The sequence below is a fragment of the Amblyomma mixtum genome, chromosome 3 (assembly GCF_055824585.1).
Source record: "Amblyomma mixtum isolate Tamu chromosome 3, ASM5582458v1, whole genome shotgun sequence".
In the NCBI taxonomy this organism is placed as follows: domain Eukaryota; kingdom Metazoa; phylum Arthropoda; class Arachnida; order Ixodida; family Ixodidae; genus Amblyomma; species Amblyomma mixtum.
Genome location: NC_143014.1, coordinates 170352431 through 170369634, shown reverse-complemented (window position 1 = coordinate 170369634; position 17204 = coordinate 170352431). Strand labels below are relative to the sequence as shown.

Below are 17204 nucleotides of genomic sequence, written 5' to 3'. Positions count from 1 at the left end.
TCTAATTACACACGCTCATTATCATACATTAGTAGGCATACTAGACCACGTGATACCTCAGAAGACACAAAAGGCCTCCCTTGAACTAAGTTGCATGAACCTGCCTCCGTGGCCTAGGGGTAGTGTGCCTGACATGCAACCCGAGGGTCATGGATTTGATTCCCAACTAATTATACCCCATTTTCTTTTCAGCGTAAATAATTTACTTTACATCCTTATATGTTACAATTAGGTCGTTTGGGTTTTTATTTTTCGAAAGTTCGGCGTACTATTCTCAGTCTATTTCAGAATGCCATTTTGAGTTTTTATCGGTGAAATATATGATGTCCCTGTGAGGTCAAAAGTGACCTACAGTTTATATTAACCATGTTTTTAACCAGCCGCTCATGTAGCAGTATGCACAACATAAATGGCCGTCTGTCTTTGCAGAAAAAAGCCGTACAGTCGTAAAAAAAAAGTAAAAATGCCGAAGTTAAATGACTGGACTGTGAGACAAAAACTCAAGTGGAAGTTTAGCCCTAAAAACATTATTGTCACATTCTGGTTGCATTCTGCGCAAAACGAAAGGTTTGTGCACCCTATCCTTTGCGTCGTGAGGCAGTGATGGAACTGCTGCTTAACCATCACAGGAGTCAAAACACGACACCTTCGTGCTGTTTATGCATGGTTTCGCATTGACGGTTGCTTGTTATGGCTCCAAAACTTTTCAACGTCCTTACATGCAGTGGAAGAACCTACTTAGAGAAACGATGGCCCCAAGTCGATGATTAATGTGAGCAGATGGCGCTATGCTAGCCAGTAAGGCCTAGTTAAATGTTCGAGCATTCCTATCAGCAACAGCGCGTCTGAGTTTGCAGATCAATGACTCATAACTCAGAGTCACTGTACTAAATTCCTAAAATACCTTAGTCTCACCGCGTTCCCGCTTCCAGCTCTTTAATTTTTTGCTGTAACCTTGTAACTGGTACTGAATAGCTAGTTAGTTGTGACAAGGCTGCCAAAAATATTGGCCTTTTTTCAGTTAAGACATAATTTCGAAAAATGAATTTTGCATACTTTCTTTTTAAGTTTTTCGGTTCAAACCGAAAAGTCGAACCCCAAGTTATGACATTTCTGCCATGTTACGACCGCGTAATCGCAATTTAACTCTAGCTTTAATCACTTTCCTTTTCCTGCTCTGTGTATGACATCACAACCCCCTCGACCGACCCTGAATTAGTGTGACAATGCGCACGGCTTTTCCTCCGAACGTCCGCTCTAACACTGTCACATTAATAACAAAAGAAAGTTCAGCACTGGACAAGGCATAAATTTCAGCAACACATGTGACATAAATTTGGAGCTTAATGTACTATCAGGAACAAAAGTCTCCAGGACACATAAGCATTAAAGGGACACTAAGGAGAAATTGAAGTTGCTTTGTATTGATAGAATACCAGTTCCTAAGCACAAAAACACCACTCTTTCTGAAAACGAAGCTGTTGTAAGGTAGAAAAGAGTGAAAACTAAAATAAAGGTATCGCTGCCACAGGCCAATCTCACAACAGGAGAAAAGACACCACAGATCTCTGAGGCTGACAAAGGTGCATGAAGGTTACATGTTTGATCGATACTGAAGTATATAAGTTTTGTTTTGAAACCACTAGTGCACTTTTATCCCATGAGGAAAATGGAAGAAAGACAACCTGAATGTGGGAAGACAAAGAAAACCTGCAAATGACGGCGCAACAGGCGGCCACTTGAGTTTCAGTATGTTTTGGGGTGCTTCGCGGCTATGCATTCTGTGCGCCCGCATGGTTTCGTTATGCGCCTCGATTTACAAAGAAGGAGCAGTAGAGGACCTCTAAGTGCCTCTCTAAGCGCTCCTCGGACGAAGTTCGTGCAATGACACGCAACTGCGACACGGAAAAAGAGCTTTGTATTGACAATGTTCAGTGCACCTCCACGTTAGCAAACGCACCGCTCGGCGTGTTCGCATTGTCAACATACCAAGACGCTGGGCTGCATAACCAGCCCTACGAGGACTATTATTACAGAATTAGCAAGAGCCCATTTTAAGGCAGGGTCCCACTCCTGCAGCATGAACGCTCCATTTTAGGCTACGCTCGTGCCAGCATTCTGCATGTCGTTTTTGTTCAAACAGCACAATGTAGACATCGCTTGAAAGCTTAAATGCCCACACTGTCAGTTGATGCACACCGTAATAGCTTAGCTGCATTATCAACTGCATAAGAAGTGGTATTGCAGATGACGAATTCGGTAGTTTTGTGGATACGACCTACTTCAGATAACTTTGCTGAAGAAACTGCTCAGCTTAGGACAGTTTCGTTTCACCTACATATAGAACAGATGTTATCTATGTCCAAATGGTCTCAGAATGTGCGTTTGTTGAATTGTATTTGATCAGCAGCCATTTAAATACAGCAAAATTTGGCTATTTTGGGTATGAATATCTGCTCTGTATTGGGGTGCACAGCAGCAATACTTTTACCACTTGGGGCAAATAATATACTGGTGCAGTGTGCAAAGTTTAATCAACTTACCTTCATTAATTCATTTTTAATTGGCCTTTCAATTTGAAGAATTCTGATTGTGAGGCAGCATTACAGAAATCTTCAAACTGGAAAGGCAATTAAAATGAACTATTGAAGATAATTGGATTAAACTTCGCACACTGCACCAGTATCTTGTTCAGGCAAAGTGGTAAAATACTGCTACTGTGCACCCCGATACAGAGCAGACATTCGTGCCCAAAATGGCCTAATTTTATCATATTTAAAACACCGCCAATCAAATACAATTCAACAAACACACATTACGAGACGATCTGATACTAGATAAACATCTATTCTATACGAGGCCAAACAAAACTCTCCTAAGTGAAGTAGTTTCTTCAGAAAAGTTATCTAAGTAGGCCCCGAACGGGAAGACCAATGCCGCCAGCAGTGTAGAGGACAACGAAGATTTCCGAGGAAGAAGTGTGTGGCTTGTGTTTTTCTCTCAGCCGTTCTTACTGAACACTGTGGTGCCTAGTTCTTCAGGCTTCGTCCTTGACTCACCCACAAAGGCTATTTACCTATGTGACAATATTAACAAAACTACCGAATTTGTCATCTGTAATACCACCGCTTGTGCAGTTGATAATGCAGCTACACTATACAGTGCGCATCAAGTGACAGAGCACACATAAGCTTTCTAATGATGCCTACATTGTGCTGTTTGAACAAGAACCAACATGCAGAATTCCCGCACAAACACAGCTTAAAATGGGGCATTCCTGCTGCTGGAGTGTGACCCCTACCTTAGAACAGAGCACTGAAAGCTTGAGAGACTGCAAAATAAACCACCCCACAAGTACACATTTTCTTAATGGGAAATGCCATCTGCACAAAAAGGGTACACTTTCACGACGAATCAATACAAACAAACAAAAGCTATGTTGGGGCTGAGAAGAGGAATCAATGCAGAAATCACTAAGTCCATTGGTTTTATTCCAAAGTCCCAAGCACTGCTCCAAGATAATATGGGCAAAGCTAGAGTCAAGCTCTTTTATGCTTGCTGCCCAAGAGTTCCGCCCCGACCGTCAAAGGAAAAAAATGCTTACCACTTGTCTCAAAAGGAATCTGCGCCTAATGACTCTTTTCACATCACAAAGGTTGATCTTGAGGTGTGGCCACTGCAGACAAGCACAAAACAAAATGTGATGCAAAGTGTGGAAAAGGTTTCTTGAACTTGGCCAGGTGACTGACAGCAATATGACCAAATGAAAACCAAATGGAACTTGACGTCCTTGGCTTCAACAAATTCAAAACAAGCGACAGGCACATGGCTACATCAAGCACTGCACAAGTGACAAACGCAGTCTCTGACTAAAGTGCTGGAACAAACTGCCCTGCGCACAGATCCAACAAGCAAGGCCAGAATGCTTATTTGGGCATAGCAAGGACAGTTGTGCATGTCTAGCCCTGAGAAATTGACTACAATATGCATATTACAAGAAGCATGAGATAAAGTTCTAACCCAATAAAAATCTTGAATAATTTTAATAATCAGCATTTTTTCATGAAAGTCTTCATATTTCAGTCTTATATAAATTCAATAAGCATAAATAGCATTGAAACTGCTAAAAATGCTACAGAAGCTAGACTTAAATTTTATTTAAGAGGAAAACTCGAGACAAAAAGCCTTCCTCAGCCACTAAAATCTCAAAATTAATACAGTCAAGCCCACTTATAACAATATTCAAGTGCCATGGAAATACCATTGTTATATCCAATAATTGTTATAACAGGGTTGTGCTGAAAAAAAGAAAAGATGACAAACTTCACCGCATTTATTGACAGTAAATACCTGGAGGGGTTTGATTGTTTTAATTCCTGTAAAAGCTCGTTAATTTGAACTTTAGGGAATCGGAACAATGTTCACCAATGACCAAAGCACCGCCATCACTGCACCACTGGGAGCTTCGCGCACCTCCACGTCACAGGAATCAAGCCGTCTTTCCAGAAGATATTCTTATGGGAAATTCAAGAAGCATGCAGAACCAAGGGTGCGGTGACAGCTGACAAGAGAAAAACCGCGCTGGCTGCATGCGTGCGCACTGCACCAACTGATTGGGGGTATGCACAATGCGCGTAGCCAATGCAGGAGCTCTCCTGACGCGATGACGCCTGCCTCTTTTGCTTTCGTGGCGTTGCTGCGCCAGCTTAGTCCATTGGTCGGCCCCCCACATGAGCGCTTTTGTGTTGTAAGCATGGTTTTGCTGGTGTGGTTGTAGCATTTCCTTCTTTTTTTTTCTATAATGGTTGACACTCAATTACCAGATTTAATTGTTATAACCAATAATGTGCCTTGACAGCATTGCTATAAGCAGTTTATTTTACTATAGAACACGTGGCAAAGCTGATGGTGCCATGACTGACCATTGTTATATCCGATATATTGTTATAACCAGTATTGTTATAAGTGGGCTTGACTGTAGCTGTAACATCAAGGTAATGATATATTTTTGCCTGCAGCTTGTAGTTCCAGCAGCATTTTCTTTACACCTGCATTTCCACTGCACAGGTGTTGTGGCAATTATCTGTTGCTTCAGCCACTACACATCTCGTCAAGCAACAGCAGCAGTGTTAACAGTGCAATGGCTTACAGCTTTGCAAAACGAATTTCATGAGAGCATCATATGTCTGGAGTACGACAGTAGGTGAACCTCTCATAACTTTCACTAAGCATGAGGTGTCTATATGCTGGTAGTGAAGATAACTGTTGTGGTGTTTCTTTTGGATATGCCGCTCATCTTGCTTTGACCTTTCTTTGTCTGTCGCCACACATCCATGGCACAAACACACATGCAAGTGTAGAGTTCCATGGCAATTGACAGCAACAGCTCCTCTCATAGGTTTCATAAAACTGAACTTATTCAAAAATGCTGTAAGGCTGCAAATCAAGTGCAACATAGCAGCCATTTTGTTATTTTACAAGCTTGCATTTGTAATTTATCTACTGCACTGAGCCACTGAAGCCAATGTTCTCAACAAGAAGTAAAAAAAAAACTGACGTCGAAGTCATGGCAATGGAATGTGAATGCAGGTGGATGCATTGAAAGCATTCTGCCTGTGGAGCAGCAGGGTCGGGCATCCCCAACCTTCTGATTACATCTGAGAGCAGGAACACTACGCACCCAGTTCAATCGGTGGTAGGGGCTGTCATTGCAGCTAATTTAAATGGGCACTTCTTGCTGAGTTGCCTAGAAACTGTGCGACATATCAATATGGGTAGTGACCAATCCCCAATTTCCAACAACAACCACAGCTGGCTTCCATGTTTGCCACCCCTCTCTACATATTCCATGCTTGTTTAGACACGACCTTTGCTCCCAGCTTCTACATGTGACACCCCTCTCTCCTCATACCTATTATGTATGTTCAATACCACCTAGAATACAAAGATAGTCTCAACATAACCACCCCTCCCAATCACCTTCATCATTACTAAGGTACAATACTAGTCATGGTAGGGATGAATAGGGAGGATCCAGCTGATGTGACCCAGCCAGCATGCGCTAGTGCGAGCTGCCTTGCCATGAAAGCCATGTGTGCGCAGACCATTTCATATGCGTATCTCCTTTCCAGGCTGCACATAATGCAGCCATCACTGCGACCAAGATCTCTTGGTCTGAGTCACTAACAGATGTTGCTGTAAAAGCGTTGGGGCCATACATCTCCACTTCATTTGTCTGCTTCGTGGACAGCTAAGTGGAATTGTTTCTGTCCTCCATGATGTGTGTGAGCCATTCACGACAAAATGTTACAAACCACTAGTGTATGGCTGAACAACAGCACACAATGCCACTATGTCGCTGCGTGCATGCCTGTCGTTGAACCTCACCAAACCTTGTCTGCCAACAAGACAACTCATACTTGTGAAAACACTTTTGCACATTCAATTTATCTTGAATACTGGTGTCCTTTTTAATCTTCGAAATGCAGAGGAGAGTTATCTTTTGAACAGAATACGAATACAAAATTATAATATTAGAAATTAGTATTCAAAATTTCAAATATTCACGCACCCCTACATTCAGGTTTTTTTCTCTTAGGGGCTCTGAAGTAGGTCACTGAAGACTTAGTAATTTATTTTTTATGACAAACTACATGCACTGCTGCAATGTGTGCAGGGTAGTACACGAGCCACCAAAACATTGCACAATAATGGTGGTACAGGTGCCGTCAAAAGTAAATGGAAGGCAATATTAACGAAAAAATTTAATCATTGCCCGCTCAATTCATGCATCCTTGAATACTTATGTGCAGACTAATTGTGATTGTGCGAATTGCACTGTGCACCAACAAACATGGACCACTATGCTTTAGATTTAAAGAAATTAATTTTTTTTGACAAGGCCGCCTTCCATTTACTTTTGATGGCGACTGCACATACAATGCAAGAGCAAGGTGGCAACAGAATACAAAGAAAAATGAATCCCAAGGAGAAGACAGGCAAAACTCCTCCAAGAGAAGTAAAGACAAAAAGAGTCTCTCACAGGCTCAACATTGTTGAAGGGCTGAAAGTAGAGCCTTAGTGAAGTGAGCAGCACCAAGCCAGGGTTGATCACAAGAGGAGTTATTTTGTTTGCTTTTGTTTCCAGGACAATCCTTTCATACAAGTCTTCCAAGCTGCACAGAGATAAAGTGGGCAAGTTAAAATGCATCGCTTGCCTTACTGAGATGTGATATTAGGTAGCGGAAGAACAAGGAAGACATACATGTATTCTGGTGTGGTTGTCAGTCCGAAACGTTGCAAATAAGAATGCAGAAAAGCATTCTTATCATCTGTATTCTGCATTAATGAATGCAGCCAAATGAATGGTGGTTTGCAGTCAAATGAATGATGGTTTAACACAAGCACCCTCATGCGTCACGACTACAAAATGCCCTCTTTTATAAATTGTACAAACAGGCACCTGTGCATGCATGCACACGTAAGAAGAAAGGTACCCATGTAACTTTTTGATGCATACAGGGCCTGAGGCTGGTGAAGCTGTTGGTGTGAAGCTTTCACTTCCAAACCCAACCGCCCCATGTTTCGACAAAACAAAGTGACTGAATATATTCACCAGCTCCGGTCAAAGGAAATTCGTGACTGCCAAGATAGGACCATTGCAGCAATCTGTATAGTGAAAAGAAAGTAAAATTGTATGTGTTAGCATAGTACTACAACAAGCTAGACTACTCTTTACACCATTCTACATTCTCCATTCATGCTTGAACTAAAAAGGAATGCAAATGAATCTAGCTAGGTGTTGCACTGCAAGAAGAAGAGGTCAAGGAAAGTCTCCACAAGGATGAATACTGACAAACGTGCAGGCAACTACTAGTCTTCACTGTCCACAAAAAAAATCTGAGACAAGTTCTATTTTGCAGTTACAAATTCCTAATTAGCAGGCTTCTCTAACCTTTTCCTCGCCAGTTATCCATACACCAACGTTACTGCAGTTAAACAGCTGTCCATCTACCAGATCATACCCAGCAGTACAGGTTTGCTTAAAGGACGTGGCAATGGCACTAAACAGTCAAAATAAAATAACCTTTTGTAATAAGGCAGAACAAAATTGTAAATTGTAAATTATGAAGTTTAATGTCCGAAGAGACACATGGGCCATGAGGGATGCCACAGTGGAGGGCTCCGCATTAATTTTGATCACCTGGGGATCTTTAACATCCACTGACATCGCACAGCACATGGGAGTTTTTTGCATTTCACCCAATCCCAGCCTTAGCTGGGATTGATCTCACAACCTTGGAATCCGAAGCTGAACGCCAAAGCCACTGAGCCACTGTGGTACGTCAATAAGGCAGAACACAAATCGCGTATATGCAGCAGATTTTGCAGCCACACTGAAAGAGCCTATAAAAGAAAGGCTACAGTATTTACTAGCTTCCCGAGTAAAAGAAAACCAACTGGAAGTATTAAAAGCACATTTGGAACCAAATGGCAACAAGCTGGAACTATGGTGGGCTCTTTTTAAAGGGACATTGAGGACAACTCCATAGAAATATTGTTCTTAGTAAAAACTGACTCTCCAGCTCCTTCTCTCGACATTTGTCAGGCAAAAAAAGGTACATTTATCGCAGAGAAAATTGGATTTAAAAATCTTCCCGCCTGCTGATTCAACCCCACGACGTCCTTACAGGAAAGGGTAGGCTACTATAGTTTTGAGGTGAAACCACGCCCAAAAATTTACATGGATGCACACATCTTACTTGCGAAGTCGGCCGGTGATGACTACACCTGTACTTTGTTTTTTGGTCTTTTCTAACTTATGAAAATTCAGTTTTCGGTGAGTGTGGCCTTTGAGATTAAAACACACAGTACTGCATCAATACAGAAAAACTTCTATTTGTCCTCAGTGTCTATTAAATGAAGTTCTGTTAAGTTTAATTAACTGATAAAATGAACAGTTCAGGAATCTCTGTTTAGTTTCCTATAGAGAGAATTGGAAAGATAAGTCCAGTTAACAACGAGCCGTTTAACATGTGTGGACTAGTTAACACAAACTCCAGCTGAACCACACTGATGAGCAATCCGCCTAAGGGCTATTGAGACTGCCATGCAATCCTAGACTAAAGATTTCAACCAAAAAGTTAATGGGACACTTAAGCTCCGCCTTAAAGGTATGACGCGATAGCATAATGAGTTAGTTCCCATATATGCAGAATATCATTCTCTACTATACATTCATAAACCTCTGGCAGTTCTCATACCCCTCCTGGTGCAGTGGTGCACCGGTTAAGTGATGTATCACTGCCCTGCGATGGCAGGTGCTCCCAGTGGTGGGCCTTGTGTGGCCCAGGTTGATCTTCTCGAGCGACCAATCATTAATTTAACTGCCACTTGCCATGGTGGGCAGGCTGTGATGATGCCGCAAAGTCACGTCACCCTCACGTCACCTAGGTGGCTCACCTGCCTTGTAGGCGGCTCTCTGGGCACTAACTGCCAGAGTCATGCTCATGATTTTTCGCTCACAACGCCGACAACGCCGATGCTGGATTTTCTGGGCAACGGGGCCTTTAATGCTATCGCATTAAAAGACAAAAGAAGCATTACCCCAAGAAATAAACATTAATTAAACAAGCATTCTTAAGAATGCTAATATAATTTGACAGAGTCCGTTGGCTTAATGGCCCGAAGCTGTACAATGGCTACGAGGGACACCATAGTGGAGGGCTCCAGGATATCTTAGACCGCCTGGGGTTTTTTAATGTGCACTGGCATCACACAGCACACATGCCAAGTTTCAAGTTTTTCGCTCACAACGCCGACAACGCCGATGCTGGATTTTCTGGGCAACGGGGCCTTTAATGCTATCGCATTAAAAGACAAAAGAAGCATTACCCCAAGAAATAAAGCATTCTTCAGAATGCTAAGATAATTTGACAGAGTCCGTGGGCTTAATGGCCCGAAGCTGTACAATGACTACGAGGGACACCATAGTGGAGGGCTCCAGGATATCTTAGACCGCCTGGGGTTTTTTAATGTGCACTGGCATCACACAGCACACATGCCAAGTTTCTTTGCATTTTGCCCCCACGGAGCAAGAAAACCTGCTCCAGCACGACCAGTGGAAATCGTCATAAGAGTGCTTATATGCTCTCAAATTGATCATTTGGGTACACGTGCTAAGCTGAACGTATCACACGCTCAACCGATTTCCAAGGTTGTCGTTATGTTCACCTTGAAAGGAGTGAACTGTGCTGCATTTCTAGGTTAAATGATGCCTTTTTAAACCTCAAACTATTATTTTTTTTCTTTCTTACTAGGTTTTTTGTGATTTGGGCAAGCAACCAAAATCTGTTCATAACAATGAAAAAACAAATTTAAACCTTACCATGGAATCATGCTCTGGTGGTGACAGTGTCGATGCCCTTGAAAGCTGAAGGTGCCCAAGAAATACATAAAAAGAAATGTAAGACTATGTGACCAAAAAAAAAACATTTTTAATTGCGTAAACCAGCACAAACTATGAAACAAGAAAGCACGTTTAGGTATAAAAAAAAAACAGCATCCAGCAATACCTGTGCCAGTCACCAATTCCATCGAAAGGAAACCTGAATACCACCAAACCACCCTTCTGCCAAAAGCACTGCACTAATTTCAGCACAAAAGCGATTTTGAATACAAGCTCTCCACAGCAGCATTTTGAGGCATGCCTAGCATTTGCGTGCCTGCTTTCTATTAATGCCTGAAATCTCCAGCCTCCAAGAATGATGTTTTAGATTGTGTCTGTAGTCTTTGTTTCCACATGCAAAAACATTTCCATCAGAATTTTGTACTGATCCCAAGCTCAAGTGACCACAATTATCCCCTCGGTTGAATTTAAAGCGGGCCTCTCAGGGCTCTCTAGTTCCCATTGTCCAACACCAATTCTAAGCCACCGTACACCTGCAAATCTAACTTCACTGTTCAATTCGATCTCTGCTGTCCTGAATGTTTTCCCTTACCTTGGTATCTGCTCTACCACTCTAAAAGACCAGCGACCATTCATTCTCCAGATAACATATCCTGCCCATACCCTCTTAACTTCAGCTAGGATATTTCAGGATACTTCAGCTTGAAAAAGTATTTCTCTAATTATTTCCCTTAACTTCAGCTCGCCCAGGATTCACAAGTGTTTAGCGTGGACACACACATATAAGCTTGCTCACTATTTACAATATATCACTGTTTTTATTAATTAAGAAGTTGTCCCCTTGCCCGACTTACCTTAAGTTCCTTCATATTAATTTTCAACTTAATGTTATACTTTACATATCGAGATTCTAAATAATTTGCCCTCACTCATCTCCCGACTTGCTCAGTAAATCAAAGGCTGCCAAGGCCTCTCCCTTTTACTTCTTATCCTAAAATCTTCCCAACCAAACACATCAAATATCTTCTTGAAGACACACAAAGGACAACAACCCAAAAAAGAAATCTGACTTGCTCACTACATTCACCACTGCAATCAATGTTTACTTTAGTTGCTGACTGCACATCCTCATAGAACTTTTCAACCACTTCATTGCCATGGTTGGTTGTTTTTAGGCCTGTACACCTGCAGTCTGCAACTACAAGGTTTTAATACAACACTGGCACTCTCCCACTAATATTGAAAAATTTGTCAACATTCCTCACTACACCTTTGTGGATCAAGAACCATGATCAGAGCTCTTACCTATTAAAGAAGCTTCCTGTACCATAAGAGTACCATCATTTAACACCCCAATTTCTCATCAATCCTCAACCTTGCAAAGCTCTACATTGCTGTGCTTAATACCTAATAGCTCGCCAAGCCACAAAGCTAGGCAAGCTTTATTTTGTAAAATTCTAGCAGTGAACACTGTCAAGTTGTTTTCAATGGCGGCCTGTCTGAATCCCAATTAACATCGTCCTTCACAGCATTGCAGATCTGACCACTGCCTTGGCCATCTGTTTTGCAGTCACTGGACGCCGAGGATCGTAGGCTTCTGAAACCCTTGGTGTCTCCTAATGTAACTGTTTAGTTCCTCCACTGACAGCACAGTAAAAGTTTTGATGTAGGCCAGAGAGAAGACAAAACAAATACCACCCTGAAATCAATGCGTCCATTTTTTATTGTCCTCAATGTTTTCTTGTGCTTTTCAGCAATTACAGTTTGGATGAAACCAGTTTTTTTTCTGCAGTACTAAAAATTGTCATGTTTCCCTTGTTCTGTTTTTCTATGCTTATTTGTTTGAAAAACTATTTTCGTTTATTGTTCTCTCCACTAAACTATTCTTAATCAGTTCAACCTCTCAAAAAAAAACACAAACCAATGTGGTCCCTGGTGTCTAGTGAAGGAACATAAAAAACCTGAAGGCTTACCTGAGAGATATGCATGAGGCATTCATCAATACTTCCATATATAAGTGAAAACAAAAAGGAGACTTTCTCCTGAAAATAAAGCACAAAAATGTTACAAGTGAGTGCACGGTTAACAACCAGAGCGCAGTCATCAAGCATAATAGTAAAGGATGCGTGAATGACAAGAAGCAACAAGTTATTACCTTACACAAAGAAATGCAAGTGAAACAAACATCCTGTAAGAAAATTAGCTTCACAGTAAAAAGAAGTGCTTCGAAGCCATACTGTGACACATCTGTCTCAAGATGCCATCCGTGCCTCAATGACACATGAAAAACTGGTAACTCCCATGCTGTCCTCAGCACTTAGCAGCATGTACCAATTTTGTACCATGGTACTGAAAGGGCCTGTCCTGTCTTCTCCTTCCTCCATGATGTGTGTACACAGAGTGACCAAAATGCAATCGTGTCAGACAACAGACAGACAAGCACCTAGCTCACAGCAAGTCTCCAAAAATAAAAAAGACATGCCAAATTTTGTCGTCAATAACCTTCTGTTATCCATAATGACATTCATTGCGGAGCATGGCTATATGTTTCAAAGATTGAACTAAAGTTTTGTAAACGAAACTTCACAGCACCAATGCAACAGCAATATGAAGAGTCAATGTTGAAGCTTTTGAAGGTCTGGCAAAATTATTGTGGAGCACTGTGGTACTCTGTTGAGTCCAACTGCCATTTTGAGTCTCTAATGTCACTCGGCTAAAATGTAATTTCAATGTCTCCGTGTGGCATCGGTATTAGACCGAGCAATGCAGTAGACATAACTCTGATCACCATAGACAGCCACCAAGGTGATGCTATGTTTCGAGTATTTTTCTCTTTTCCCTATGGGAGTGCGTTAAATAAATCTGCTGACAACAGCAAGAGTCCTGGGGCAGTATTAGTGCAGCCTTTCTACTGATAACAAGGAGAGACCCCACTATGTGCCAAGGTGAAACTAGTCTAGCAAAGTTAATCCATAGTGCAATAAATACGAAGTAACACATGCAACAGGATGAGATGTTAATGTGGTCTTAATACAGTGCAGAACCAAGTGGCTCCATGTGCAGAAATCCTGAGATTAACACAGATTTCTTAAGCAACCCTTGGGGATACAATGAACATTTCAAATGCTGCCACGAAAAATTTTGATAATGTGCACTACCATTTGTAAAATCATGTTTTCATGTTTAATACCTTGAAGAAAACGGCTTCTGAAAGCTTAGTAAATAATTTGTAACAAATTATTGGTATACTGTGAGCCTTATAAATTAGTAGCATTAATGTTAATGTTATAATGAAACCTGCTGGCAAGAAATGAAACCTAGTCATATGCTCTGGCAAAATGTAGACATATAAATGAAACTCAAGTGCTACTGAGAAATGGTGTGATCTGTAAACAGCCAAAAATGTTGACAGTAAGTGGCAAAGCAAGCCAAGTAACCGCAAGAACACAAGAATGTGGTTCCAAAGCCCAATCCTTACTAACAGTTTTTTAACACACTTGACATGGAAATCAGGAACTTGAAGCAAATGCTAAGCTCTGTACAAAGTTAATTCCTCACAAAACTCCACATTGAATGCATTATGAAATATGGAGTAAAATACAAGATGTCCTTATCATTGAGGACTAAGCTCACTACACACACACACACACGCACACACACACACGCACGCACGCACGCACGCACACAAATACTATACCTATTATTGCATCGAAATTTGGAAGAATAAGAATAAATGGCTGATTCAACACACATAAGAATTCAACGTACCCTCTTGAATACATAAGGCTTAATGAAGTTTCCTTCCAGCATCTCCACCACCTGGTCATTTTGAAGATTCATGACACTATTCTTGCTGTACAGCCTGTGAAAAGCATGACAGTGGAACACATTAAGCCACATAAGATTGATATAAAGGAATGCACATTTTTTAAGATATTAAAAGTGACATACTTGGACAACAAGGGCCCAGTCCATCTCTTCACAATACTTGCTTCATTCAGTGGAAACTGCAAATGTAGTGATGGCATTTTCTTCTGAAGCCTCTAGCATACAATTTGTCAGGCTATATCGATTAATAGTATTTACTGATGTAAGGGCATCTGAGGTCAAAGGGTGGCACAGACTGACACAATGATTTCAGAATGAGAGGTTTAGTTGTTGGCTTTCTGGGAGTTTACGTCCCAAAGCGACGTAGGCTATGAGGGACACCATAGTGAAGGACTCTGGGAATTTCAACCACCTGGCGTTCTTTAATGTGCACTGACATTGCACAGTACATGGGCCTCTAGCATTTCCCCTCCATCGAAATGCGACCACCACAGCTGGGATCGCACCCACATCATTCGGGTCAGTAGCCGAGCACCATAACGACTGAGCCACCGCGGCAGCTATTTCAGGATGAGAGAAATTTATAGCAAGTGATGGGTGTCATATAACCATGAGCGACCATCAATAAATAGTAAAGGCAGGTGTAAATTTCCTGCACATTTGAACAATTTCAAAATTGTACACTGTGTAGATAGCATAAAATTACGACCTCATATCGACTGTTTACCTAAGAGACAAATTGTAAAAAAAAAGTTCATTAGAGTTGTTGTCAATGGGGTCAATGAATCGGGTGCAAGGAAGAGTATAGGGCGAAATGGGATGCACTGCTTGTACACTTCTGGAAAACATGCTCTCCTGTTACTCTTGCATTGATTACGCTCAGTGAAAGTAGGCACAACAGATTTGTTACACCCACATGTGTCACAAAGAGGGCAAAGGTTTGACATGAGAAGATATGAGTGCGTTTGGTGTGTATGGCCTACCCTCAATCATGTCAAAGCCCCCTCAACAAAGCAATTGTTAAGCTATTCCACCGAGTCACACACATGAGGCTTAATAGCATGCATTCCACCATCTGTTTCTTTATCCCATTTAATCTGTCCCATTTGACTTATTCTGTGTTTATTGTGGTGTCTGCTGTCTTGGTAAGGAATGTGAGTAATATCAAAAGACCCCATATTTTTGGATGCTGCCCCCTTGTCAGCTTCTTCATTTCCATGTATTCCACAGTGGCTAGGGATCCAAAAGAATGTTATTTGAAGACCTCTGTATAACAACCCCATGATACGCTCTAACAATGTGCTGAAAGTGGCATTCATATTTCTCTGTGCACCCGAAAGGGCTGAGAGAACACTCAGCCAGTCCGTGTACATGACAGATTTTGTTATTCTGTTTTCTAAAATCTTATCTACAGCCATAAGGATCGTGACTGTTTCAGCAGTGAAGATAGAAGCGTCCTTGTTTATGGTTTTGGTTGCCAAGAGAAACTTTCCAACAACTGTAGACGTAATGGAATCTGTGCATTTAGATCCATCACTCATCACTATAGAGCTCTTCACAATCATATTTTCCTTGAAGGGACAGAAAGTGCTAGTGCATAGCTTACAGTGGGCTTTTCCTCTTAGGAACAGCAAGAAACTATTTGCCACACTCAATAGGTTAAGTTAACTATGGAACTGCTGCGTCATTCATAGATTTTGTTGGGTAGACATCAAGGGACACATCAATTTCATCAGCTAGTATTCTCATGTGTGAGGAAAGACTGCTTATAACTTGGTTTGCTGGCATGCGGCTTTGATGCTGAAGTTTGAATTAACAACATGCGACACATGTGATGCCTAAGCAATTTGATCTTCAGAGTGTACATCACTGACACGTATGTTCGTTGTCTGAATAGACTCCACACATTGGCTGCAACATGTAAGCTCTGAACTGGATTAGTTCAGAAGGTGCCAGCAGACCTACAAAGACCCACGTTATGTACTGGATCGAGAAGACTTAGGCCAGATTCCCTTGCTGATTGGTACACTATGCATGCACAGTCTTTTTGAAAGAACCCAAGTATGGTGCAATTTTAATAGGCGTCTTGTACTTGTGCCCCAGGTGAAGTGTCAGGTTCTATGACAACAGGCTCCCGAAAACACTGTTGAGAATGTTATTTTATGACCATTTTCATTTTGAATGCTTTAACATTCTTTTTTAGAAATAGGTTTGTCATGTGTACTAGTGTCCAGTTCTACAAGCAATAGTGTCATAACCTGTGCAGATCATTTTTTACATCAACAAGGGCAATGATTTGAAGGGCACCAAAATTTTGAGCCCAGCTCAGTGAAAACACTTTTGTTAGTCTATTACAGAGGTCTTACAAGGAGGCTGCCATGGAGTCTGCCATTACCTGCCATTGCTTCAGAGTCTGAACCTCCCATATGCATTTAGAGTTTTACATGGAAAACTCTGGAACACAGTGTTAGCCCTAAAGATAGTCTAGTATTGGTATCATTTGAATTCACAACAATGGATGAATAGTATTGATCTCTGCATTCATTTGCAAGTGTGCGTGACTTACCAGTTCAAGAGTTCTACACTGTGTTTACTTTAATGCATGCTGGTGCAATCATTACAGATGAGTATAACAATATGGTGCAGGAAAGAGTCATTTTCGTACCTTAAGTATTGGATGATTAATGTCTTCAGGTACAAAGAGTATGGACTTTGAGCACACCTTGAGCCGTCCCTTTTGCCTCCTGCAATGAAATGTTCAGACATAGAATAATTGCCCATGGTTGACAAAGGGACAAAGCTCAGGTCGGTCTCTTCTCACCTTCTTTGCGCTTCTGCCTCCTTAAGATTATCAGGATACAGGTACACACTGTAATCCTTGAAATAAATTTCTCCAGGCTCTAGCAGAAGAAGAGAAAACCTGCAAAAAAGATGGATGCATTCCCGACTCACTTCTGCAGGTACCAAT

At 41.4% G+C, this 17204-nt stretch overlaps 1 protein-coding gene across 4 annotated transcripts in view; it reads right to left on the bottom strand.

Moving 5' to 3' along the window:
• The window catches only part of LOC149352686 (protein FAN-like), a 77302-nt gene that overhangs the window by 59224 nt on the left and 874 nt on the right, over positions 1 to 17204 (bottom strand). For all 4 annotated transcript variants that reach the window (XR_016290836.1, XM_089581908.1, XM_089581907.1 and 1 more), the window contains exons 2-10: positions 17058 to 17156; positions 16902 to 16980; positions 14360 to 14415; positions 14177 to 14270; positions 12382 to 12450; positions 10388 to 10432; positions 7616 to 7668; positions 7043 to 7175; positions 3605 to 3676 (exon numbers count right to left, since the gene is read on the bottom strand). Coding sequence is in view for 3 of the 4 variants with exons in the window: in XM_089581908.1 (XP_089438034.1) it covers positions 3605 to 3676; positions 7043 to 7175; positions 7616 to 7668; positions 10388 to 10432; positions 12382 to 12450; positions 14177 to 14270; positions 14360 to 14415; positions 16902 to 16980; positions 17058 to 17156 (700 nt within the window). In the remaining variant the exon portion in view is untranslated. The remainder of the gene's footprint in view (positions 1 to 3604; positions 3677 to 7042; positions 7176 to 7615; positions 7669 to 10387; positions 10433 to 12381; positions 12451 to 14176; positions 14271 to 14359; positions 14416 to 16901; positions 16981 to 17057; positions 17157 to 17204) is intronic.